Source organism: Malaclemys terrapin, chromosome 5, assembly GCF_027887155.1.
Source record: "Malaclemys terrapin pileata isolate rMalTer1 chromosome 5, rMalTer1.hap1, whole genome shotgun sequence".
Lineage (NCBI taxonomy): Eukaryota > Metazoa > Chordata > Testudines > Emydidae > Malaclemys > Malaclemys terrapin.
In genome coordinates, this window is record NC_071509.1 from 43454843 (window position 1) to 43479030 (window position 24188).

The window sequence follows — 24188 nt, forward strand, 5'->3', positions numbered from 1 at the left end:
CAGAAACTGGGAGTAGATGACAGAGGGTGGACCACTCAAAAATTGCCTCTTTCTGTTCATTCCCTTTAAAGTGTCTGGCACTGGCCCTTGTTAGAAGACAGGATACTGGGCTAGATGGACCATTGGTTTGACCCAGTATGGCTGTTCTTATGTTCTCTAGATTAAATAATAATTAAAGGAGGATTATATAAATAACATGGTTTTATCGAAAATGGATCTTGTCAAACTAACCTGATATAATTTTTTGATGAGGTTGTAAGTTTGATTGAAAAAGGTAATAGTGTTGTTTGTTACATAGTTAGATTTCTGTGAAGTATTTGAGTTGATACCACATAGCACTTGGATTTAGAAATTAGAAGGATACAAAATTATCACAGCACACATTAAATGGATTAAAAACTGGCTAGCTGATAAGTCTAAAAATCAGAGGGGTAGCCGTGTTAGTCTGGATCTGTAAAAAGCAACAGAGGGTCCTGTGGCACCTTTAAGACTAACAGATGTATTGGAGCATAAGCTTTCGTGGGTGAATGCCCACTTCGTCAGACGCATGTAATGGAAGTTTCCAGAGGCAGGAATAAATATGCAGGCAAGAATCAGTATGGAGATAACAAGGTTAGTTCAATCAGGGAGGGTGAGGTCCTCTGCTAGCAGTTGAGGTGTGAACACCAAGGGAGGAGAAACTGCTTCTGTAGTTGGCTAGCCATTCACAGTCTTTGTTTAATCCTGATCTGATGGTGTCAAATTTGCAAATGAACTGAAGCTCAGCAGTTTCTCTTTGGAGTCTCGTCCTGAAGTTTTTTTGCTGTAAGATGGCTACCTTTACATCTGCTATTGTGTGGCCAGGGAGGTTGAAGTCTTCCCCAACAGGTTTTTGTATATTGCCATTCCTAATATCTGACTTGTGTCCATTTATCCTCTTACGTAGTAACTGTCCAGTTTGGCCAATGTATATAGCAGAGGGGCATTGCTGGCTTATGATGGCATATATAACATTGGTGGATGTGCAGGTGAATGAACCGGTGATGTAGTAGCTGATCTAGTTAGGTCCTATGATGGTGTTGCTGGTATAGATATGTGGGCAGAGTTGGCATTGAGGTTTGTTACATGGATTGGTTCCTGAATTAGAGTTGTTATGGTGTGGTGCATGGTTGCTGGTGAGAATATGCTTAAGGTTGGCGGGTTGTCTGTGGGCGACGACTGGCCTGCCTCCCAAGGTCTGTGAAAGCGAGAGATCATTGTCCAGGATGGGTTGTAGATCACTGACGATGCGTTGGAGAGATTTAAACTGAGGACTGTAGGTGATGGCCAGTGGAGTTCTGTTGGTTTCTTTCTTGGGCTTATCTTGTAATAGGAGGCTTCCGGGTACACTTCTGGCTCTGTTGATTTGTTTCCTTATTTCCTTGTGTGGGTATCGTAGTTTTGAGAATGCTTGGTGAAGATCTTGTAGGTGTTGGTCTCTGTCTGAGGGGTTGGAGATAAAGTGTAAAAATGTCATTTTAAGGGGGAATCATCACTGAGCTGTAGTTTTTCTTGTGAGGTCCTGCTGGGATTGGTTCTTGGCTCTATGCTATTTAGCATTTTTACCAACGATCTGGAAGAAAACATAAAATCATCATTGATAAAGTTTGCAAGTAAAACCAATATTGTGAGAGTGATAAATAATCAAGAGGGCAGGACATTGATAGAGTGCTCTGGGTTACTTGGTAAGATGGGCACAAGCAAATAATATGCATTTCAATATAGACAAATGTAAGGTCATACATTTAGGAACAAAGAATGCACACCAGAATTACAGGATTGGAGAGACTATCCTGGGAAGCAATGACTGAAAAAGACTTTGGGATCATGCTGAATGTGAGCTCCCAGTGCAAAGCTGCGGCCAAAAGGGCTAATGCAATGCTTGGATGTATAAACATGGGAATCTTGAGGAAGTGTAGAGAGGGGTGATATTGCCTCTGTATTTGGCACTGGTGTGACTGCTGCTGGAACACTGTGTCCAGTTCTGGTGCCCACAATTCAAGAAGGATGTTGATAAATTCGAGAGGGCTCAAAGGAAAGTCACAAGAATGACTAAAGGATTGGAAAACATGCCTTATAGTGACAGATCCAAGGAACAATTTACTAGGATTGTGGTAGATTCTCCATCTATGGCAATTTAAAAATCAAGATTGGATGTTTTTCTAATATATATGTTCTAGTTCAACCAGAGCTATTGGATCTGAAGCAGGAATTAATTCAGCGAAGACCTATGGATATACAGAAGTTTAGACTAGATGATTATAAGGGGACTACATGGTCCCTTCTGGTCTTGGAATCTATGTGTATAGTTACACTGCAATGTAAGCCCAGGGTTAGTAGAACTTGAGTTAGCAGACTCTGGGTTTGTTAACACAGGGCTTGAGCATTTCTACCTATTTGTAACTCCAGATTTGGAATTGTTGAACCCTGAGTCCCAACCTGGTGCTCCGGCATCTACACTGCATTATGCGGGCCTGAGTTGAACTATCTAGATCCCAGACTTCCTAGAGCCCTCCCAAAATGCAGCTGCTCTAGCCCTTTGTTTGTGGTGAAATGCGGGAAAATTTGACTGTTCACCAAACTTGACTGTCAAGAGGACAAAGAAAGCCTGTGGAACTGTGGGGGGATACTTTTGTCAGACTCCCAGAGCTCTAGTAGGGTTGTGCCCATACTGCGGAGCAGAAGGGCTTGAACACTGTGTCCCAGCTTGACTCAGGGTCAAATCCTCAAACCATGGGGTCGAAGCTCTGGGTTATCGTGATTTGTATGTAGCTGGAAGGAGGATTAGGCTTGAACCTGAGTTTGAACCCTGGGTTTACACTGCAGTGTAGAAATTCCCTAGGAATATTTCCATTATTGGTGATTATTTTTAAATAGAAAATTCTAAATGACTGTTACTGTAACTGTATAAATATCTTTCCTTTCAGAATTCCACTACTGTGCAATGAAAGGAATCTTCATTCCTGGGAATTGAAACTGGTGGATTATTCCTGGCTTCCTTGATGATTATAAAATGGAGCCCCTATCATTCAAAGTTAAAAAACTTCAAGCACCCACTGATATCTCAGTGGATTTTAGTCTCCAGCTTGTTGGTTCTCTGCCAGTGCATTCTCTAATCACCATGCCAATGCTGCCTTGGATTGTGGCAGAGATTCGGCGGCTCAGTATGCAGTCTTCCATGGAAGAACCTAGCACCAGCCAAATCCGGCTTTATGTTTCACCAGTAAGCCTGCGATGTGAACCAGACACAGGAAAGAGCCAACAGTGGGATCCTTTGATTTGTTCCAGCCTGTTTGAGTATAAGCCACAGCATGTCCTCAAACTGATTCACAATAGCCACGATCCAAGTTACTTTGCTTGTCTGATAAAGGATGGAGCAGTAAATCAGCAAAGTATCTGTTATGTATTCAGAGCTGCTGATCCAACAAAAGTAAGTAAAAAAGCAATTCTCAGAGCTTGATTCGCTCCATGAGATATTAGAAGCTGATTTATAGGGCATGATGTAAATGCACAAGAGAAGTTAATACTGTGTATTTCAAAATGAGGTAGCTTTTCTGATCTTTGGATCTTTTCATTGCAGTCTGAGTTCTTGAAACTCTTTTTACAAAGTAAGACCTCAGTCTTGCAAAGACTTAACACATGGGCTGAACTTTACACACTCTCAGTTTTACTATGTGAAGTTAGGCCCGTGTCAATCTTTGCAGGATCGGGGCTTAGTTTACAATAAGCTAGTGATATGAGCTGAAATCCTGGCCCCGTTGAAGTCCGTGGGAGTTTTTCTATTGATGTCAGCGGGGCTAGGATTTCACCCATAAACTTCCCTGGACCTTCTCTAATCCTACATTATATGAGTAGCTTGTGTTCCCTCTGAGAAGGTTGTAGTGCTAAAAATAGGCATCCAATTCTGCTTTTCTGATCCAAGTGAGTAATCTGCTAAAGCCATATCCTCACACGAATAAGGTGAGTAAAACTGGGCATTAGGTTTCTGCAGCTGACCAGTAATGTTTAGTGGGCAAAGCAGCGGTGCCATTGAGGTATAAGTTGTAGTTATTAATATTGGAGGCAGAGGTCACATTGGTCCAAATTCGTTATGCCTTACTCACGAGAGTAGCCCCACTGAAGCACCTCAGAGGGACTGTTTGCATGTGTACAGCTGATCGGATTGATTTATGTACTTACAGTTACCTGCTCTGGAGCAAGACAGGGTATAACACCAAACTCATGGTGCCTGGCTCAGAGCTGTATACCTGGTTATGGACACAGCTTTAATTAAATTCCCCCAAGATAAAAAGGCAGCTAAGTAAACTAACAGCCAAATAGGACTTAAATCACAAGCACTTAAGTGAGAAAATACTGTCAAATTAAAAATGGCCTACTCAATAAGATATAAGATTTATGCATTTAAGGGTGGGGAGTAGATGTTTTAGGACTTGGCACTGAGTAGAAAGAAGCTGTTAAATATGTACTTATGTACTTCATTGTGTGGGTTGTGGTTTTGTTAGGATCATGGTTAATAAACAACTTTGATCACCTCCAGTACAACTTCTTCTGTAACAGAGTGAAAAGCAAAGTACTATTTCCACTTGCTTGCTCAGACTTCTGGAGCTATTTGAAATAAGAGAGAGGGGGAAGTATAAAGATTTGGGTTTACAGTTTCAACTGTATCCATAGATTTTGGATGTCAGTGTCTGATCATTATTGTTTTAATTTGGAATTGCCTTATCTCTGTTTGTTCTCCTTTACAGCGTCCATTTATTCTGTCTCTGATGCATGTGTGTAACTCCCATTAACATTACTGAAAGTTGTGTATGCTTATCAAAGTGCGTGTGAGAGAGGTATCTATGTATTGAGACAGCAGGGTACCCAGATTGGGAGCACAGCAGTGTCTAGGACGGGGTGGGCAAACTGTTGGGGCTGAGGGCTACATCTGGGTGGGGAAATTGTATGCAGGGCTGGGACAAGGGGTTGGGGTGCAGGAGGGATGCGGAGTGCAAGAAGGGTGCGGGGTGCGGCAGGGGGCTCAGGGCAGGGGGTTGGGGTGCAGCAGGGGTGCGGGATGCGGCAGGGGGCTCAGGGCAGGGAGCTGGCGTGCGAGGTGCAGGCTTCAGGAAGCGCTGCGGCCCCTGGGGGAGGGGAGGGTGGAGGGCTCCGCATGCGCTGCCGTTGCCATGCCTCCAGGTACCTCCCCGAAGCTCCCATTGGCCGGGGTTCCCCATTCCCGGCCAATGGGAGATGCAGGGGCGGTGCCTAGAGGCAATGGCAACGTACAGAGTCCTCTGTCCCCCCGCCTGGGGGCCGCAGGGAAGTGGTGCCGGCCGCTTCTGAGAGGGGGGCAATCCAAAGCCCTGAAGGGCCGGATCCGGCCTGCAGGCCATAGTCTAGGATCATTATTGTTTTAATTTGGAATTGCCTATCTCCATTTTGTTCTCCTATAGAAGAAACAAATATTAGAAGTCTAACTTCTGTGGACTGAGTGATTCAGCAGTCTCTTGCTCCAGTCCATTAGATCTCTTGTCCCAGAGGACTCCTTTCACTGCCTGAAACATTTGCTCTGAGGAATCAAACAGCAGTTTTCCATATTTAGATTGTGTTGGCATGGTCAGCTTCCTCTCTGTTGCTCCTAGGATGGACAAAAAATGTTCTGCATATTTTTTCTATTTGTGCTTGTTATTCAGAAAGAGACACAACAGTCCAAATTCGCTTGTTGACAGAGATGAAGTATTAAAACCTTGTTGTATACGAACACCCCACAGAGCGGGTCTTGAACTTGCACTGGATTCACTATACTTATTTATCAGTCCAGTCTTACTGAATAAAAGTTTAGAAGTTATGATCTCACCTTTGTGAAAAACTCAGGCATAATTTGGCTATGTTGGAGAAATTAAATCTCTCCATTGGGTCAAATATAACTTCTTAATATAGTGGTTGCAGCTATGGTAAACTTAATTACTTATTCTCAGTGTTACTTTTCATTACCCACCCCCCTCAGACTCTCTCCAAAATGTTGTAATAATTAGATAGACATCTGATCTATTTTACAGGACAAGAGGTCTCCACGATTAAAACGTTATAACATACAAGGTTCATAACCACTTGCATCTCTGTGGATGAATCTGGAAAAGGCTATGGCTGATGTAGATGGAATTCACATTAAGACAGGGCTCCTGTGCAAATTAGATTGAAAAACCAGTCTTGAATTGCAACAAAAAATATATGGTTATGAGTTCACAAGCACTACCAAATAGGGTTGCCACCCTTCTGGATTTTACCCAGATAGTCCAGGCTTCTGTGTCCAGGTACTATTTAGGGTTGCCTGGTTTTTGACTGGAAAGTCCGGTTGAAAAGGGGATCTGGCAACCCTAAATGACACCTGAACCAAAAGTCTGGTTACTGCAGGGTGTGGGAGGCACTGGGTCATTGGAAAAAGGCAAATATAGGCCCATCTTTAAAAAAGGAAAGAAGGAGAACCTGGAACTACAGGCTGGTCAGCCTCACCTCAGTCCCTGGAAAAATCATGGAGCAGGTCCTCAAGGTTTTGAAGCCTTTGGAGGAGAGGACGGTGATCAGGAACAATCAACATGGATTCACCAAGGGCAAGTCATGCCTGACCAACCTGATTGCCTTCTATGATGAGATAACTGTGGATATGGGGAAAGCAGTGGGCGTGATATATCTTGACTTTAGCAAAGCTTTTGATACGGTCTCCCACAGTATTCTTGCCAGCCAGTTAAAAAAGTATGAATTGGATGAATGGACTATAACATGGATAGAAAGCTGGCTAGATTGTCAGGCTCAACGGGTAGTGATCAATGGCTCGATGTCTAGCTGGCAGCCGGTATCAAGCGGAGTGTCCCAGGGGTTGGTCCTGGGGCCAGTTTTGTTCAACATCTTTATTAATGATCTGGATGATGGGATAGATTACACCCAAGCAGCAAAAAAAAGCGCCGCTCCCCGAGCCCCCCCGCAGAGCGCTGCGCCCCGCGCTGCCCCCCCGCCGAGCGCCGCGCCGCCGGAGCCCGCCCCCACCGCCGAACCCCCCCCCCCCAGCGCCGCGCCGCCGGAACCCGCCCCCCCCACTGAGCACCGCGCTGCCGGAGCGCGCCCCCCCTCCCCCCCCCCCCCGCCGCCCCTACCAGGTGCCGCCCCAAGCATGTGCTTGGTGCCTGGTGCCTGGAGCCGGCCCTGGGGGAGAGGTAGATACACTGGAGGGGAGGGATGGGGTCCAGAGTGACCTAGACAAATTGGAGGATTGGGCCAAAAGAAATCTGATGAGGTTCAACAAGGACAAGTGCAGAGACCTGCACTTAAGATGGAAGAATCCCATGCACTGCTACAGTCTGGGGACTGACTGGCTGGCTAAGCAGCAGTTCTACAGAAAAGGACCTGGGGATTACAGTGGACAAGAAGCTGGATATGAGTCAGCAGTGTGCCCTTGTTGCCAAGAAGACTAATGGCATATTGGGCTGCCTTAGTAGGAGCATTGCCAGCAAATTGAGGAAAGTGATTATTCCCCTCTATTCGGCACTGGTGAGGCTACATCTGGAGTATTGCATCCAGTTTTGGGATTCCACTACAGAAAGGATGTGGACAAATTCGAGAGAGTCCAGTGTAGGGCAATGAAAATTATCAGGGGATGGGGCACATGACTTGTTTTAGGGTGACCAGATGTCCCGATTTTATCAGGACTGTCCCGATATTTGCTTGTTTGTCCCGCGTCCCGACCAATGTTAGGTCGGGACACTGGACAAACAAGCAAAGGCTCCGGAGCCCAGAAGGGCTCGCACTCCCCCCGTCCTGACTCTGTCCCCTCTTTCCCCCATTGGCGCCCTCCCCAAATCCCCACCTCTTCCCCAAGCACGCCATTCCTCCTCCCTCCACAAGTGCTGGAGGGAGGCCCCGAAGACGCAGGGGGAGCGCGGGGCCGGGGTTAGTGAGAGTCCGGCCTGGTCCCGAGCGCAGGCAGGACTCAGTCAGGCGGTACCTGGAGGGAGAGTAGGGGGGCGGCCTGAGGGGCCAGGCGGCGGCTGTTTTCCCCACCTGGGCAGTGGGACTTGGGAGCAGCTGCTGCTCCAGCTCCTACTGCCGCGGCCGGAGGAAGCGGCCATGGCGCTCAGAAACCCCCCCGAGCCCAGGCCTGTTGCAGGGTCCCAGCAGCATGCACGCTGCGCCCAGCCCCTGGCCAGTCGCGTCTGGGCTGGCTGCCCAGCTGGTGCAATCCCGCAGTGGTCCCGGGGTGGAGGCATCGGCAGCCCAGCCCCGTTCATTCCCTGGCGGGATCCGAGCGGGATGGGGGGGGCTGGGGCCTGCTGCCCCCACTCTGGGACCGCCCGCGGGATTGCATCAGCTGGGCAGCCAGCCCAGACGTGACTGGCCAAGGGCTGGGCGCAGTGTGCGTGCTGCTGGGACCCCGCAGAAGGCCTGGGCTCGGGGTGTTCAGGCCCGGGCGCCAAAGCCGCAGCCGCCGAGCACCATGGCTGCTTCCGGCCGTGGCAGTAGGAGCTGCAGCAGTGGCTGCTCCCGAGCCCTGCTGCCCAGATGGGGAGAACAGCTGCCGCCTGGCCCCGCGAGCCGCCTCCCTACTCTCCCTCCTGGTACCACCCGACTGAGTCCTGCCTGCACTTGGGGCCAGGCCGGACTCTCACTCACCCCGGCCCCGCGCTCCCCCTGCGTCTCCGGGGCCTCCCTCCAGCGCTTGCAGAGGGAGGAGGAAGGGAGGGTTGTTTTTTTGCTCTGCCGCCGTTTTTTTTTTTTTCTCCGTCTTTCCCCCCCATCCCTCCCCCCCCCCCCCCCCCCCCCCCCAAATCCCACCTGTGTCCCGATATTTGACCTGGACGATCTGGTCACCCTACTTGTTTAGTCTGCAGAAGAGAAGAGTGAGGGGGGAATTTGATAGCAGCCTTCAACTACCTGAAGGGGGGTTCCAAAGAGGATGGAGCTCGGCTGTTCTCAGTGGTGGCAGGTGACAGAACAAGGAGCAATGGTCTCAAGTTGCAGTGGGGGAGGTCCAGGTTGGATATTAGGAAACAATATTTCACTAGGAGGGTGGTGAAGCACTGGAATGGGTTACTAGAGAGGTGGTGGAATCTCCATCCTTAGAGGTTTTTAAGGCCCGGCTTGACAAAGCCCTGGCTGGGATGATTTAGCTGGTGTTGGTCCTGCTTTGAGCAGGGGGTTGAACTAGATGACCTCCTGAGGTCTCTTCCAGCCCTAATCTTCTATGATTCTATTAACTTGTGCCAGCCCCTGCTCAGCCAGGGCCACCTTCTACCTACAGGCAGGCTCCTTAAGATGATCGAGTGAGCGATGGGGGCAGGCCCTTGAGGGAAGGGATGGCGCTTTGGGTGCAGAGGTGGGGTGGAGGGGTCTGGGGAAGCGGTGGAGTAGGGGCGGGGTCTTGGGGGTCCAGTTGCTAGCAATTAGAAGGGTGGCAATCCTACTACCAAACCATTCCTGAAACCACGTCACTCTTCTTTATATAGGATAATTTTAAACATTGAATGTAAGGCTGTTGCTGGGCAGTAAATTAAGTATTCTTTAAAAATTCACATAAATGAACAAATACATGTCGACTATATATACCTCACTACCTCTTGCCTTATCCATAATTAATTGGCCAATTGCTTGTGGGCATCAGGGAAGAAGCAAGTCCAAAGGTGGAATTTGAAGGAGGAGAGGGCAATGGACAGAAGAAGGCAGGAAGATGGCTGTGGGAGAAGCAAATAAGAAAGACTAGTATAATTGACAGGGTGAGGAGGGGGCAATGCGGTAAGAGACAGGAGCAGAATTGTGAAGGTCCTTGAAAGTGGTGATAGAAAGCTTGAACTTAGTGCATGGAAATGAGACAGCCAGTGGAGAGTGTTGAAGGGAGAGGGTAGCATAGTCATAACAACAGAGAGTGAGAAAGTATCTCTGCAGAAGTGTTCTGAGTAGACCAGATATCGTTAGCGGAACACTTTTTTTATATGCATACTGAACCAGAATGTAGGCTTGATCACTTGTGAAAGAATATTGTTCCTATTCTGGGGTAAAATATTTTGGTAATGAGATACAGAGCCTTTTGCCTTTGGAGCATTGACTCAAATCCAGACCAGTGGGCATATCCTCCTGTGGGTAAGAAAGGGTGCCCTTGTATTTTGCCTGGATTTAAACCAGAGATTTAGAGGGTAAAAGGTTCTGTATCCTACTATTCCAAGTAATGAACTCTACATAATTCCAAATAATGCCATGATTCTGTGTTTAAGATTTTGTAGCCACACTTCCCTTCTTCTAAAATGCCCTGCCCAAGAAGGAAGCAATGACCCATTGTGATATGGTTTCATCACTCCCTAGGAACTTATAGAATCCCTTCTGTTGAAGCACCATGAGGCTAGGGCTTAGCTGCTCTGGATGGAGTATAGGGGTAAATGGAGGAGAGTATCAGGGAGCATACTATATGTGGCAAACTCCCTTGGGGACCTGGCTCAGAACCATGCAAATGTCTGCACATGCAATCCTTCTGCCCCACACAGTATTATGTTCTGTTCTGCATTTGATCATGCCTTAAGAGGGTTTTTTTGCACAGGTCGGCAGAAGAGTCAAGAGCATCTTTACAGAGGGACAGGGTCAAAGGGCCTAGAACTTCCCATTTCATGCAAATCCCTGAACTCTGTAGGATTTGGAGGCTGAACCACATGATTCATCTATGGTCCCACTCTGAGGAGACCATTAGTTGAAAATTCTGCAAGGTGACACTATTGTAGTTTCCTAAACTCTTTGTCCTCAGACTGAGAGTTAACCACATACATACAATGTGACTCCCAAGCTGCTAGACTAAATGTCACCTCCAGTTGATGACATACATAAAACAAACAAGCTGGTGATTTGAATCTGATTTCTAATGGACAGGGTTCTACAACACACAGTTCATCATCACATGTTGTAACCTTGTTGGCAGTCTCAGCAGAGTGATTGGGTATTGAGTGGGCTTTGTAATTCCTAGAGATATTCCCTCTAGGTCATAGTGTAGACTTGTATGTTGGTACGGTGCCCAGTGGCCCTCATTTTGATGGATCATTCGTTTTGGTCCCAAGGTGGCTTATGTTCCACACAAATGTGATACTTCCTCAGCTTTATTGTTGAAAATTATTTACATCAGAAATGCAGAATTTCTATTTGCCTTTTTTTAAAATACGGTTCCCTCTCTCCCTCCCCCAGTTGGGATTTTATGGATAGAGAAGTATGGTGGACTGAAGTGAAGGTGGGGAAACCTGTACTGCTGTTCTCTAGGGGTAGACGGAGTACTTTAGTGGTTGCTCTTTCTAGTCTGTCACCTTTTTGAGCGTTTAAATCCACTTTGGGGAGAACTGAATGAGAGACAGATAATTACAAGCTGATAGAGCATTGTTACAGGATATTGGTCTCCTACTGCTACATAACTGACAAGATTTTCATAGAAAATAAATGTAGTGGTAAAGCTCTATATTTATTTTCAGTTTAGGAGACATTGATTTTGTACCACATTACAATGATTTTTCTTTGGTATATCAAATCATTGGCTTCATGTAGATGTATTCATTTTACCTGATGGATGTTTTGTATAGCAAATGAAAATTTGATCACTTTACTGTAATTGATCTAATGATGTATGAAGGATGGCTTAGATATAGGATAAATTGGGCATAATTATACTTTTACTTAAACAAGTTTTAGACTTCTGTAAAGCAATTAAGTTCTATGATGATATTCTTGATTTACGTAAGTGTGAGAGAAGAATCAGGCAAAATCTGTGATACAATACATCAAAGACCAACTTATCCAGAAATGTGTTCTTTAGAGCAGAGTTGTGTTTATTTTAAGTGATCAGTGAATCCAACAATCAGATCCAGCAATCTGATTGGCAGTCAGAAATTCCACTTGGCAATGCAGTGATGAAAAATCCTTCTCACCACTCTCTAGGGGTTAGTGAAGTAGCATGTTTGAAGGTTCATTTCTGATAAGATCTGAAGTTTGGCTGTTTATTCAAACCCTCCAAATTTTTTCAGTCTGCAAACCTAGGCTGGACATCTTATGGGAACAGGTATTTCTGTGAGATTTCCAATGTTTCCTGGAGAACCAGGAAAAGCAGAAGCATGCATAAATGAAAGCCGCACAAAAGTTCAGCTTTGGGAAAAGGTTAACTTCAGTTCTTTTATTAGGGGAAAAAATGTTTGCCATTCTTAGAAGGAGCACAAGTTAGGGAAACCCACAAACCACAACAAACTGTAATTCTAACTCCATAGGCAATAGAAAAGCATGCTTGTGTTTATTAGGCATGTTAATCCTTTAATGAAAAACAAGGGATAGAATCATTCACTTTTATTGTGGAGAGAAATGTTACAACTGATTCAAGCAGGCTTCTGATGGGCATCTTTAAAGAAGGCAGATATGTGCACCCCCAAAGTCTTCATTCTGCAGAGAGTGGAAGTGTGCCTGCGAGGTGGTGTCTCAATTGTTCATCTGATGTATCTGTCTGGGATAATGTTAGTTTTCTAGCTACTCTACAGGAGCAGTTCTCAACTAGGGGTCTGAAGCCCCCTGGGGGGGCACAAGCAGGTTTCAGGGGATCTACCAAGCAGGGCTGGCATTAGACTCACTGGGGCCCAGGGTAGAAAGCTGAAGCCCCGCCACCCGGGGCTGAAACGGAAGCCTGAGCAATTTAGCTTTGCAGGGTTGCCCTGCTTGCTAGCCCCTAATGCCTGCCCTGGCTTTTATGTGCAGAAAAACAGTTGTTGTGGCACAGGTAGGCCGTGGAGTTTTTATAGCATGTTGCGGGGTGGCTCAGAAAGAAAGGCTGAGAACCCCTGCTCTACAGCAAGAAGATTTGACTCATTATAGGTGCAGTTTACTCTTTGAGAGGACTCCCACACAATGCCTTCCTCACAGCAGAATCCCTGCAGTACTTCTATGTGGAGAGCCACGGTCAGAGCAACTGTACAGGCTGACCTTTGATTGCCTGAGGGTCTGGTAGGTATGCTCCATGTTGGCTGCAGATATGTTGGCGTGGAAGGGAGAACTGAAGGTGGGTCAGGGAAGAAAAATTATCTTGAATGCTTATGAATCAGTGTCCTAACAGACAAAGCATAAGATGGGGTATTAGTTGGTGTCTGCTACAGACCCACCAATCACATTAGGGAACAGGATGACCGCCTTCTTATGCACCTATCTATAATGCATAGGGAAGAAGCTTCATGATCATGGGTGACTGCAATTGGAGTGACAGAAGCTGGAGATCTCATGCTATGAGTCTTAAAACATTCTCGGAATTTCTAAATATTATAGATGACAATTTCCTAACTCCAAAAGTGTTGTAGCTCACAAGGGGGAATTCCATATTGGACCTTGTCTTGACACATAAAGAGGAACTGATCACAGAACTAAAAACTAATAGTAGCTTAGGTGCAAGTGATCATGACTTGATTACATTTATAATGTGCAAACAAAATAAAATCCAAACCAGTTTTTTACACACACACACACACACACACACACACACACACACACACACACACACACACCTGTAAAATGGCCAGTTTCACAAAGCTTAATACTATTATGAGCCAAATCACCTGGAAGGAAGAACTTAATCAGAAAAATGTGAATGATAATTGGGAATTGTTTAAGACACTTTACTAGGTGCCCAAAAATGTCAGATTTCAGGAAGAAGGCCATGTGAGTTAAAAAAACTGACTCTGTTTAGAGGGAAAGTGGAGGCAGCTATAATTTTTTTTTATATAAAAAGAAATGGAAAAAAGGGGAAGTTGATAGTAATGAATCAAAGAAGCTAGGAATTGTAGAAAATTGATAAGAGAAGCAAAGGGATACAAAAAGAAATCTATGCCCAACAGAGTTAAGGAAAATGATTTTTTAAAGTATATTAGGAACAAAAAGAATCCTAACAATGGTATTAATCCATTACTTGATGACCATGGTGTAATTATCAATAAGAATGCAGAAAATTCAGAAGTGTTCAATAAATATCTGATCTATATTTGCGAAGAAAACAGGTGATGTAGTCATATTGTATGATAACACACTTTCCATTGCATTAATATCTCAGGAGGATGTTAAATAGCAGCTTCTAAAGTTAAATATTTTTAAATCAGTGGGTCCTGATAACTTGCATCCAACAGCATTAAAGGAGCTGACTGAGGATGTTGTCAGACCAAGAATGTTGATTTTCAATATGTCTCGGAACACTGGGGAAGTTCCAGAAGACTGGAAGAAAGCTAATGTGCAATATTTTAAAAGGGTAAACAGGATGACCCTTGTAATTATAGGCCTGTCAGTCTGACATTGATCCCAGGCAAGATAATGGAGCAGCAGATATGGGACTTGATTAATAAAGAATTAAGGGAGGGTAATATAATTAATGCCAATACCCATGGGTTTAATGGAAAATGGATCCTGTCAAACTAACTTGATTTTGTTTTTGATGCAATTACAAGTTTGGTTGATAATGGTAATAGTGTGGACGTAATAGATTTAGACTTCTGTAAGGCATTTGACTTGGTAACACAAGACATTTTGATTAAAAAACTGGAATGATATAAAATAAACATGGCACTCATTAAATGCATTACAAATTGGTTAACTGGCAGGTCTCAAAATGTAATTGTAAAAAGACAATCATCATTGAGTGGATGTGTTTCTGGTAGGGTCCTACAATGATCGATTCTTGGCCCTATGTGTTAGAAACTGAGACAAAGATAATCCGGCCTAGTGCCTGGAGCAGTGGTAGATGGGTCTAGTGGTTGGAGTGGTGACAGTTGGGTGGAGGACAGAGACAGGAGTCAGAGTTGGAATCAGCAGTCAAGAGCAGGGTTGAAACAAGGTAAGAGTAGGGCTGGGAGCGAGGCTGCAGCCAGAACAGGGCTGGAGCAGGTTAAAGGCCTGTGAAGTGTGTCACCACACTGCACTATCATGCAAAGGAGAATTCCAAGCCATGAAGCGACATTGAGCAGGCTGAGCTGCTGTTTCTCCTGTGAGGTTTATATATGTGCCCTGAGAGTCACCAGACAGCTCCTGGCTTGTGGATTGGAGCCTAACACAGGAGTGACTCATCACTGCATGTGGCTTAATCAGGCTCTAGTTCAGGGCTGATTCATCACCTTATAGACCCCCCAATCCCCCTGGGATGCTTTCCAAGCGTCATTGGCTGGCTTATCAGGATGTGATCGATGGAATTCCTGAAGGAGGTCGGGTGCATGTACGTTACTGGCTGGTTCCCATGGTCAGCTGGGATACCCTTCCCAGTCAACGAGGTATATAAATCATCCTTGGAGGAACGTAGAATCCAGGATCTGTCTCACCACATATTCTTCCTGATCCTGAACCATGATGGGGGGATGGATGTGGTTGTGTGCATCCAGGAAAGAAGTTGTCCACATATTTCTTTAACAAGAAAACAGGGAATACTGGATGTATCTTCATAATAAGGGGTAACCGGAGCTTGAAGGTCACTGGGTTAATCTGTTGTTTGGTCTAGAATAGGGTATGCTAATGGTGGTTTAGGTTCCTTGAAGGTTGGGGGGTACCCAAGAGTTGAGTCTGACTGCCATTGGAGGATGGTTTTGTCGGTGGAGGTCAGCATATCATCTGTATTACTTCTTGTCAGAGTTTCAGTGTGATTTTAATTTTTCTTGAATGTGGTGGAGTGTTGAACCAAATCAGAGGCTGCGGCGACATGGGCGGTTGGTGGTACAGATGGGTGGAATCGGGGGTGAAAGCCATAATTGGTATAGAAGGGACTTTGGTGGCTTGATCTGTGATTTAAGTTGTTTGAAGGCAAATCCGGCAAAAGTCAGAACCAGTTGTCTTCATGATGGTTAATAAAACCGCGAAGCTATTGTTCTAGAATTTGCTTTACCCATTCCAACGGTCTGTCTGTCTCTGTCTGGGGTGGGAAGAGGATGAAATGCGAAGGGTGTCTTACAGGAGTTTGAACAGTTCTCTACAAAAATCAGAGACAAATTATGGCCCATGATCGGATGTAATGTTGGTTGGTAATCCATGGAGCTTGAAGATGTGGTCAAAAATGAACCGTCATGTCTGCAGTGGAAATCTTCTGACAAGACATGAAATACGCCCCTTTTGGGGAGAAATGGATGATGGATGGTATAGCTGTGCAGACCTGAGAGTTAGGGAAATTAATGGTGAAGTCCATTGAGATAGATGCCTAGGGTTGGGGTGGGGTTGGAAGCAGGATCAGGGCATCTAGAAGTTGCATGGAGTTCTTTACCTGGCCACATGCCTCACAGTAAGCAGAAGTGGGTCCGTGAGCGACATAAATGTGATCCTTGAACCAGAGTACCTCATTTCTGACCGAGAAGTTTGGGTCAGAATTGGCTGACATTAATGTCACCGCAAGCAGTTCATTGGGCAGTGAAGACTTTGCAAGTGCCAAAAGATCGGTGTTGGCCAGCACATTTACAGAATGGCAGGACTTCAGTATAGGACAGGTTCAGGAAGTTTATCCCCCTTATTTAGGTACTCCCCCCTTGCAGGATAATGCTTCGGATTTGCCATTTTGGGTTCCAGACGGTAGGTCATGAAATCTAGAAAAGAAGAGGGACCAACGTATCTGACGTTGATTAAGAGCTGTGGCAGTTCGGAGATGTAACAAATTTTTATGATCTGTGAACACCTGGCTGGAAAGTATGCACCTTCTAATTGGTGGCACCACTGCTAACATGCAGCCTTGATGGCCAGTAACACTTTATCATAGATTTCATAATTTTGTTCCTTGGGTGTCAATTTCCAGGCGTGGAAGGCACAGCAGTGGAGCTCATTCGAGGGCCCATGTTGCTGTGATAACTCTGTCCCATAACCCTATTGGGTTTCAGTTCATAACGTGCAGGGATATGGTGGTTTATTAAACCTTTTCATCAACATTTTTACAGAAGGCAAAAAAACATGTAGAGTCTGATTCTCCACTCTGTTACACCAACTTTACACAAGTATAACTCTGGGACCTTCGCAGGATCTCAGAGCTTGGGCTGCAGCCCAAATCTGAACATTTACACTGCAATTTTACAGCCCCACAGCTTGAGCCCTGCAAGCCTGAGTTAGCTGACACAGGCCAACTGCAGGTGTTTAATTACTGTGTAGACATACTCTAAGGGGCCACTGAATCTATGCTTGTGCAGAACCAGTGGATAGTTACCCCAGAATAGGGCCTGATCCTACTCATGGCAAAATTTCTGTTGGTTTACTGCTGCTGGATCTGCCTCCTGGTGGACACAGATGGGGGAGCATCTGCATTTATTGTGTGTATTTTAAAAATGGAACACTTATTTCTGAGAGACATGGTAGGTGTAGGGTGACCAGACAGCAAATGTGAAAAATCGGGATGGGGGTGGGGGGGTAATAGGAGCCTATATAAGAAAAAGACCCAAAAATCGGGACTGTCCCTATAAAATCAGGACATCTGGTCACCCTAGGTAGGTGAGGTAATATCTTTTATTGGACCAATTTCTGTTGGTGGAAGGGACAAGCTTTCGAGTAACACAAAGCTCTTCCTCAGGTGACCTGACCTCGAAAGCTTGTCCCTGCCACAACAGAAGTTGATCCAATAGAAGATATTACCTCACCTACTTTGCCTGTCTAAGATCCTGGGGCCAACATGGCTACGATAACATTGCAAACACTTATTCCTGTTATTTTAGTCATCTTTGGTGCACAGAAATTTTTTCCTTTTTTGGCAGGTTTGATTTTTTTTTTAATCTCATAGATTGTCTATGCGGTTACTCTGGCAAATGGCTTTGTAGGAACCCTGTGTTCTAAATGTGCTATGGTACGTGACATTCATACTAACACACGTAACGTTGCATCACATTAAGTACAGCACACTGTGTTGTGAGTTGTAGGTGATCTGACTTGAGTGGGATTATAGGCTGACATACACTGGTTTCAGGTAATCAACACTTAGCTCTCTGCCAGGCTGCACAGAGAGTCTGGGTGAGAGTTGGGCTACATTATTTAGCTATAAAAAGGCCAGCAAAGACCCAATGAACTTCAAAATATTTGTTGTAGGTTTAGCCTCATGATTGAAGATTATTATGTAATTTATTTTTGATATTAGATGCCAAGATAGCAGTGTTCCTAAGCATCTCTTTGTTAGAAGAACTTAAGCAAGGTATTTATATTCATAGAATATCAGGGTTGGAAGGGACCTCCGGAGGTCATCTAGTCCAACCCCTGCTCAAAGCAGGACCAATCCCCAGACAGATTTTTACTCCAGTTCCCTAAATGGCCCCCTCAAGGATTGAACTCATAACCCTGGGTTTAGCAGGCCAATGCTCAAACCACTGAATATTTGTTGGAATAATTTTTAAAGCAATTTGTTTTATATACTATTGTTTCTGATAACTCTATGGGGATTTAACCTGTGAGTCTGACTGCACTCTTGGTTACATCAGTGTAAAACCAGCAAAACTCTGTTGGCTTCAGTGGAGTTACTCCATATTCATTTCAGAGTAACCCGCAGCTGAATCTGGCCCTATTCTTTTTGTTCCTAAATCATCAGCATATACTGGTTTATTCTTGCAGGATTGCTCATAAATTGCAAGCTGCTGCTACTTATTTTTGGTAGCGGAGAGAGAGGGGGAACAAAATTCTGAGGCATTTGTTAAAAAAATGAAAACAAAGCAAAGAAAGAAAAACAAACTAAGAACAATGTGAACTTGTAGGTCAATTTTTTAGGCCTACAATTGTTAACAGAGTGACCCTGGGTTTTAGAGTGTAGAATCCAAACATGGCACTATGTAATGTGACTCCCAGGGTTCAGTAACAAGTTGTCACAGAGTAAACAGGATCCACGCTGGGCCAGCTTTTCCTGAGGCTACTCTGTGCTCGGGAGCTGTACAAAGGAAAGAGTAGGGGATACATGCATGAGTCCCCCCTTTTTCTCAGGGAACTTTCTGCAGCTCTTTCTCTGACTCTTTTTCTGACTGTCCTCAGCTTCCATCACCTTTGTAGGGCTCTTGCAGAAGGAAAAGAGACTAGAACAGGTTCTTGGAGTTCCTGGGTGAAATCCTGCCAAAGTCTGAAAGTATGCATGAGAGGTGGTGCGTTTCATTTGTTTCTCTAGTGCAGGGGTTCTCAGCTTCATTGCACCGTGACCCCCTTCGGACAACAAAAATGACTTCACGACCTCCGGAGTGGGGACCAAAGCCTCAGCCCACCCGTGCCCCACTGCCCCGGATGGGGGGAGCGCCAAAGCCCGAGCTCAAGGGCGTCAGCCCCAGGGAGGGGGCCTGCAACCTGAGCCCCGCCACTCTGGGCTGAAGCCCTCAGGCTTTGGCTTCAGCCCTGGGCAGTGGGGCTCGTGGTTCAGCCTCGGCCCCCAGCAAATCTAATTCAGCCCTGGTGACCCTGTTCAAAGGGGGTCGTGACCCACTTTGGGGTCCCGACCCGCAGTTTGAGAACACCTGCTCTAGTGTATCTGACTGGGGTAATGTTTGTTTTCTAGCTATTCTAGGGCAAGGGGATTTGATGGTGCAGTTCACACATTGAGAAGACCCCTACACAGTGCCCTGCACATAGTAGTATACTTGCAGTACTTCTGTGTGAGGGGAGGTACAGGCAGAGAAGCTGTGCAGGTAGTCAGTGGAAGTTTTGCCATGGGCTTCAGAGGGGCAAGGATTTAATCTCCTATGATTTTTAGGGGGATGGGAGAAGGAGTTGTGTTGTGTAATCTTCCGTCAACAGCCCCGGATTGCCACATGGAGGAAATCTTCAGCCCAATACCATCTTCGTTCCCTGGCTTAGGGCCAAGGAGAATGTTTTAAGCTTTGTGGCTCATTCAGCCTTCCTAGTTGTCAGCTGCAGAGAAACCTGCTCCCATTAGGACACTGGGGAAGCACTGCTCCTCCTGAAGTCTCCCTCCCCCTCGCCCCCAGCTCTGTGGCAGGTATGTGGTATACAAGGAGGTCATTGTGTTGGGTGGCTATATAGGTAGACAGACAGCAAGTGTGAAAAATCGGGACGGGGGTGGTGGGTAATAGGAGCCTATATAAGAAAAAGACCCAAAAATCGGGACTGTCCCTATAAAATCGGGACATCTGGTCACCCTATATATAGGCGTTATGTGACTGAGGTAGAAGGGTCAACAACATTCAGAAGCAATGGATGGCCTGGTGGTGACATGGAGAAGTTCTGGGCCTAAGATTTTGACCCTTAAAAATAAGTACTATCCAGATAGTTAGTATCTGTAATATCACAGTGTGTTTCCATATTGTTACAGTGACCCTCATCTCAGAGCCAAGTTGCTTACATTCATCATAAACTTGGTGTTCTCTCATTCTTATTGTTGAGAATTGAGAAATATATATGAGAAATGCAGAATAGTGGAACTGAGGTTACAAAAAGTGCTTACAAACTTGCTGCTGATTTAACCACTGGCATTTTCCATTGTCGAGTATCAGAGTTTTGGTGCTGCTGGCTTATCAGGACCAGTACATGTCCTGAGACAGGTTAAACAGGTCTATGATTAATATAGTATCTGAGCAACTCACAGTCTATAATGTAGCTATCCTAATAAATGCCCCTGTTTGATAGGGAAGAACTATTATTTCCATTTTACAGATGGGGAACTGAGGTACAGAGAAACTAAGGGCTTGTCTACACTTACATTTTATGGCGCTCTAACTTGCTGGCTCAGGGGTGTGAAAAATCACCCTCCTGAGAGCAGCAAGTCTGAGCACTTTAAAGCGCTAGTGTAGACAGGCTTCGAGCCGTGCTCCCAGCGCTAATCTTCTCGTGGAGGTGGATTACCAGGAGTGCTCTCTCCAAGCGATTGCGCGCGACCACACTCGCACTTCAAAGCGCTGCCGTGGGAGCGTTCCCACAGCAGCGCTTTGAAGTTTCCAGTGTAGACATACCCTAAGCGGTTTGCCTAAAGCCATTCAGGAAGCATCTGTCGGAGTAAGGGATTGAACTTGGATCTTCCGGATCCAAGGGTAATGCCTTAACCACTTGACCATTATTCCTCTCTAGAAGGCAATATTTATCTACCACAATACCAGCCACATTCCCAACAGTCTGTATTTGGTTTCTTTCTCTCACAATATTAGAAGTTGTTTGAGGGCTCAAGAGCTCCTTCAGACAAATTTTTCCTCTCTTAGGTGTTGCAAATCTCTGTGTGCTTTGCTTCTTTCATTCCCCTTACCTCTGGGCATGGAAACCTTGGCATCCTGTGCCAAAAATTTCCCTGAGACTTCCCACGTACAGGTTGTAACAGGTTCAATATACTTGTGCAGTGGTGGTTAGAGCCTACTGACTGTAAAATCACTGTTGGCTTGTGTGACAGGTTGGTTCACAGAACCCCCCCGGGAGCTGCCACCTGATGTGTCAAGACTACCTCTGTTCCTCCTTTCCCTGCCAGATCAGGACTGAGCCAGACACTCCCATCTGCTCCAACAAAGACCTAGGGTCTGAATTACTTGCCCCAAAGCTGCAGGTTACCTGAAAGCAGCTCACAGAAGTGTGCTTGTCTTTAACACTCAGATGCCCGATTCCCAATGGGGTCTAAACCCAAATAAATCCGTTTTACCCTGAATAAAGCTTATGCAGGGCAAACTCATAAATTGTTCGCCCTCTATAACACTGATAGATATGCACAGTTGTTTGCTCCCCCAGGTATTAATACATACTCTGAGTTAATTAATAAGGAAAAAGTGATTTTATTTAATCCAGAAAGTAGGTTTTAAGTGGTTCCAAGTAGTAACAGACAGAACAAAGTAAGTCACCAAGCAAAATAAAATAAAATGGGCAAATCTATGTCTAATCAAACCAAATACAGATAATCTCATCCTCAGAGATGCTTCAGTAAGTTTTTTTTTTTTTCCCCTCAGAGTGGACACCTTTCAGGCCTGGGCACAATTCTTTCCCCTGGTACAGCTCTTTACCACCAGAGCTGGAACGCTAGGGGATTCTTCATGATGGCTCCTCTCTCCTCCTTTGTTCTGTTCCACTCCTTTATATATCTTTTTCATAAGGCGGGAACCCTTTGTCCCTCTGGGTTTCCACCCCCTGCTCACTGGAAAAGCACCAGGTTAAAGATGGATTCCAGTTCAGGTGACCTGATCACATGTCACTGCAAGACTTCATTACCCACTTGCCAGCACACACACATTCAGGAAGACTCACAGGTAAAACACAGCCATCTGCAGACAATTGTTCTGGTTAATGGGAGTCATCAAGATTCCAAACCACCATTAATGGCCCACACTTTGCATAATTACAATAGGCCGTCAGAGTTATATTTCATATTTCTAGTTTCAGATACAAGAGTGGTACATTTATACAAATAGGATGACCACACTCAGTAGATTTAAGCTTTGTAATGATACCTTACAAGAGACCTTTTGCATGAAGCATATTCCAGTTACATTGTATTCACTTATTATCATATTTTTATAAAACCATATAGACTGCATAACGACAGCTTGTTTCAGGAACTTTATTGCATAAGAAGTCATTTATATGTTTTTAATGCTGGAAATGATAATTGCGCCACTGTGCAATGAAATGCAGTTTCCCAATCATATATGGTACTGGGGCAGGGGAGGATGGGTGAAGGAAGCACCCACTACACAGCCTTTTTTACATAGCACTATTGTTCATGGCTGTGTTCTAAGATTCCATATGCTTGAAGTTCAATAAGCAACAGTATGTGATTACAAAAAAAAGAAAAGAAGGTGTCTTGTGTTTCTCTGTTTCTATAAACAGGTGACTGGTAGGCATTTTATGCAAAAGAAGCTGTTGAGTTGATAACAGTCTGACCCAGTGTGGGGCAGTTCCCAAGTGGTGAATACCACATAAACAGCTCGGTGCCACCCACTCACTAGCTCCAGCATTGTGGGGTAGGGGACTGGATACAGAGTGTACGTCCATAGTGCCTCTGTGGGCCAATGATCCCCAGTTGGCAGAATGGCACCTGTGGACAGCTGGGCATAACTTAAAGCAGTTCTATGGTGTAAATCCACCTTTGCCTCTCCGGGCTCCTGTGCTGAGCTCAGCTTGACCAGGCCTGAGAATTGGGATATAGGTGTCTCCAAGACAGGCTTTCACGCTAAGGCAAACTTGAGAAGAAAAAAAGAGAGTATAGAGTAATTTAATTTGGGACATCTGTACATAGAGAGGAGATGAAAATGGGGGTGAAGGGAGAGAATGCTGTTCTAGGGATGCTCCAGTGGGGCTGGGCTCCACAGTTGGGAGCAATTCCTATCTCCCAAAGGGGTTTGATAAATAAATTAACAATGACAGGGACAGTATTAACTTGCACTGCGAAAAGTATCTTCAGATGGAAGAGCACAGGAGGCCCTGCAAAAGTAAATGGCACAGAACTGCATAAATAATGGGAGAGTCACAGGCTTTGGAGTCAGAACCTCCTGCTCTTTGTGTGGGAGGCAAATCTTGTAGACCTAGGCGAATAAATACCAAGGAACCCATGACGTCCAAGTAATGGAGTTTTCTTAACCCTGCCTGGGGAGAATCTGACCCCTAGTCATTTTTCACTCTTGTCCCTACTTCTTTTGGAGATTTGAGGATCTAAATAAATCTCTTACTTAAGTTTCATAATCTGTTTGTAAAAGATGACAATCAGTTTGTACTATGTCTTAGAGATGGTGGTGAACCCACATCTAGACAACTGAATATGTTGCAGTAGAATGGAGTGTGGCAATCTCTTCTTTGCTTTTGTGGTTTTAACCTTATTCCCAAACTTTTTGGTGCTTAATTAAATGCACTACCCTGTTTTTCCTTACTGCATTGTCTCACTGGCACTGGTGTCGGCCGTCTTCTTGCTTTACTGGTAATATTCTGACCAAAAGAAGCAACAGAGGGTCCTGTGGCACCTTTAAGACTAACAGAAGTATTGGAGCATAAGCTTTCGTGGGTGAATGCCCACTTCATCAACTTATGCTCCAATACTTCTGTTAGTCTTAAAGGTGCCACAGGACCCTCTGTTGCTTTTTACAGATTCAGACTAACACAGCTACCCCTCTGATATTTGACCAAAAGAAGTTATCCCTTTGCAACCTATTTTTAAAACTTTAGTCTTTTAGAAGAAAGTTTTGGTGGAGCTGTAGTTTAAGGATAACTTACTTTGGAAAATGAATTTGAACATGCACCTATTCCTTGACTTTAGCAAA

General features: G+C 45.1%; 1 protein-coding gene across 6 annotated transcripts in view; it reads left to right on the top strand.

Moving 5' to 3' along the window:
- Positions 1 to 24188, top strand: part of TBC1D1 (TBC1 domain family member 1) — a 201327-nt gene that overhangs the window by 11739 nt on the left and 165400 nt on the right. For all 6 annotated transcript variants that reach the window (XM_054029703.1, XM_054029701.1, XM_054029705.1 and 3 more), the window contains exon 2: positions 2946 to 3448. In XM_054029703.1, coding sequence (XP_053885678.1) covers positions 3032 to 3448 — 417 coding nt within the window. In that variant the 5' untranslated portion in view covers positions 2946 to 3031. The remainder of the gene's footprint in view (positions 1 to 2945; positions 3449 to 24188) is intronic.